Here is a 2,859-nt window from a genome sequence, read left to right as displayed (position 1 = left end):
TAGTCATAATACCGATCCTGCAGGTTGTCAATATAGCAGCAAGGTATTCAAAGAAATGTTGGTGGTGTTGGGCACCTGCAGTTGTCTTGACAGTATCTCTGTAACAGCTGCAGAAGTAGTGACAGCTCGCGGTTTAACAGAATAACAGGTTTAACAGGTTTAATAGTTTCAATTACTGTATCATAAATGGTCTTACTATTATCAGTGTCTAAAAGAGTACATGTAGTTGTTTTTGAGATTTAGGTTTTATTGAACTGTTTTTTTTTCAGCACATGAAACTCGGAGTATATTTTCTGACCGTTTGTGACACAGAAAGAGGAAGTAAAAATGTTTCGACACAATTCATGGTCTTTGTTACTGTCACTGTTAAATGAGGTTAATATGTCATAATTCTGTGGTCCTTAATAAGAGGCAATTAAGCTGACCGAAACAAAGAGCTAATGTTTTAAGAGCAGGATGGGTAACTTTGCTGCTACCCAACTGCATGGTCTTAAATTATGTCTAATTTTTGCAAAACCAATTGCAAGATTAAAAATGAATCTTGTTGATGTCATGTGATATTAATATTAGCAATAGTTTGTTTATTTTCAACTTAATGGTTTCGGTCGGGACTTGAAGGAAAAATGTTTTCCTCTACATTTGCTCCAGTATGTTTGCGTTGGCTGATTTGTTTCCTGCTCAGGCCAAGGTTTTGAAATGAAACACAGTTTGATTTCTCTGACAGCCAATCAAATGTAACCCCGTTTTTTATGCTGTTGTCTGCTGTTCTGCTCAAAATGATTTAGTCCCGAGGAGCTCTGACACAATGCGGCTGTGTTCCATTCTCTGTGGAGTCTGTAAGTATGAACCAAGTAATCACTGCTAAAAAAAAAGGAACCTACAGGGAAATATCTGTAGCTTATCATCTGTCCTCTTGGCCCAGTTTATTTGACAGCTGTGATCCAATCAGGACCAGTCAAACAAGACTCTGGCGTGAGATCTGCCATCGCTGGGGAAAATGTTCAGCTCCGCTGCTTCTACAGCAGCCAGTCAGCGATGCACTTCTCCTGGTACCGCCAAAAATTAGGAAAACGACCGGAGCTCCTGTCTACCATTTACAAATATGACGATCCGTCCAAAGTCTTCCACTGGTTGGAGAAGAACCCCCGTATCTCTGTGGAAAGAAGTGAAGGAATTAATCATTTGCACATTTCCGACGTCCAGCTCTCAGATTCGGCAACATACTACTGTGCAAGCTCCTACTCCAACTCGGTGGAGTTTGGGGAAGGGGTGTTTCTGAATGTTGAAGGTATGGGATTTCCTTTGTTCATATTACTTTAGTAATATCTTGCTCTTAGTTAAAGAACAAAGCTGTACTGTTTTAAATCTAGTCAAAGGTTTGTGCACATTTGTAATGGAAACACAGCTAGAGTTCATTGAAGGTCAGGAGGCTGAAGGTTATGAGCTCCATTCTAACTTTGCTAAGGATGTTGAAGAGTTACAGTCAACCCCCTAGTGGCTGTAAATCAAATTGCCAAGGCCTTTGACTGTGGTATTTTTACTAATACTATTTGAACTCATGGTGTGATTTAGGTTGGTTCTCAGCCAATGAGCTGCTTCCAAATGATGCATCGTTGAGTCTCAGAACGCAGGTCTTCCTCATTCCTTTCTGGTGCTACTTGAGCGTTGAACTGCTAAATGAACAAAGGAGACGGAGAATCATCAAAAGAAATGTCAGGGTTTTTTATTTTTTATTTTTGTTTTTTTAGTGTGGCAGGCCAGCTGCAACACGAACCTCTTCCACGCCATTCTGTCTTCCTTCTACCCCCCCCCCCCCCCCCCCCCCACACACACACACACACCACCGCCACACACACACACACCACACACCCTCAGACGTTCTTCTCCACTTTTGGACATTTGCTTAAGACTTTAAAGACGTCTAATTACTTCACACATCCAAATGGCAGGAAGTGGACGTGGCAAATTAGAACCATCCATCCAAACTAAGGTTCTGTTGCAAACAGCTGAGATCAATTGAGTGTGAAACTGATTTTGCCAAATGAAATAGTTTCATTTTGAACTGAATTCTGATTTGTATAATTAGAAGAATACACCCAGGTAAGATTTTAAAGTAACATCTATGATTGTGATACTATTGGCCCCAAAGGGAAACTTTTATTTGCAGTATTTGTACTTTATTTGTTAAAATTTTCTTTCAAAATACACAAGCCCGGCAACTTTCAAAACCATAGTCCTTTGTCTGAATCTGATTTATTTCATGAACAAGACTGTACGCAACCTTAATAACCAGAAGGTTATTAAGTTATTTAATTTTCTTTAAGTATCAGTAAAGTAAATCCTGATTTTAGATTTCTCAAGTGACTTGAGTGTTACGTAAGCAGTTAACACTGAATGTGATTTGTTTACAGGAACAAATCATGTGGAACTAGTCCAAGAGCCAAACTCTGAGACCCTCCAGCCTGGCAGCTCAGTGACCTTCAACTGTACAGTGGACACTGAGGCCTGTGAAGGAGGACACACTGTCCTCTGGTACCGGCATGGAGCTTACCAAGCAGTTCTCCGTACACACACGAGTCAATGTGAAATAACCTTGCTCACCAAAAGTCCTCACAGACCTGTGTGTACCATTTACAGAAGAACAACCTGAGCTCATCTGATGCAGGAACTTATTACTGTGTCGTCGCCTCCTGTGGGAAGATGCTGTTTGGTTCTGGGAGCGAGCTGCTCGTCAGACGCCACGCTGAAGAACGGCTGTCCCAGACAGGAACCTTCTTCTGGCTCTCAGTGTTCAGATGTGGGATTCTGTTGCTCTTTGTCATGATTTGTGTTTGCATTTACATCAGAAAGAGCCAGTAA

The 2,859-nt window shown here is 41.1% G+C and overlaps 1 protein-coding gene across 1 annotated transcript; it reads left to right on the top strand.

Moving 5' to 3' along the window:
• Positions 1–985: 985 nt before the first annotated feature.
• Positions 986–2,859, top strand: LOC116733073 (uncharacterized). Its single transcript, XM_032583763.1, is given in 3 exon segments — positions 986–1,288; positions 2,412–2,609; positions 2,612–2,859. Coding segments are annotated over 3 exon segments (699 nt in total). The 5' UTR covers positions 986–1,035.

This window comes from Xiphophorus hellerii, chromosome 14 (assembly GCF_003331165.1).
Source record: "Xiphophorus hellerii strain 12219 chromosome 14, Xiphophorus_hellerii-4.1, whole genome shotgun sequence".
NCBI lineage: Eukaryota > Metazoa > Chordata > Actinopteri > Cyprinodontiformes > Poeciliidae > Xiphophorus > Xiphophorus hellerii.
Note: the sequence above shows the minus strand (reverse complement) of the source record. Positions and strands in the feature narration are given on the sequence as shown.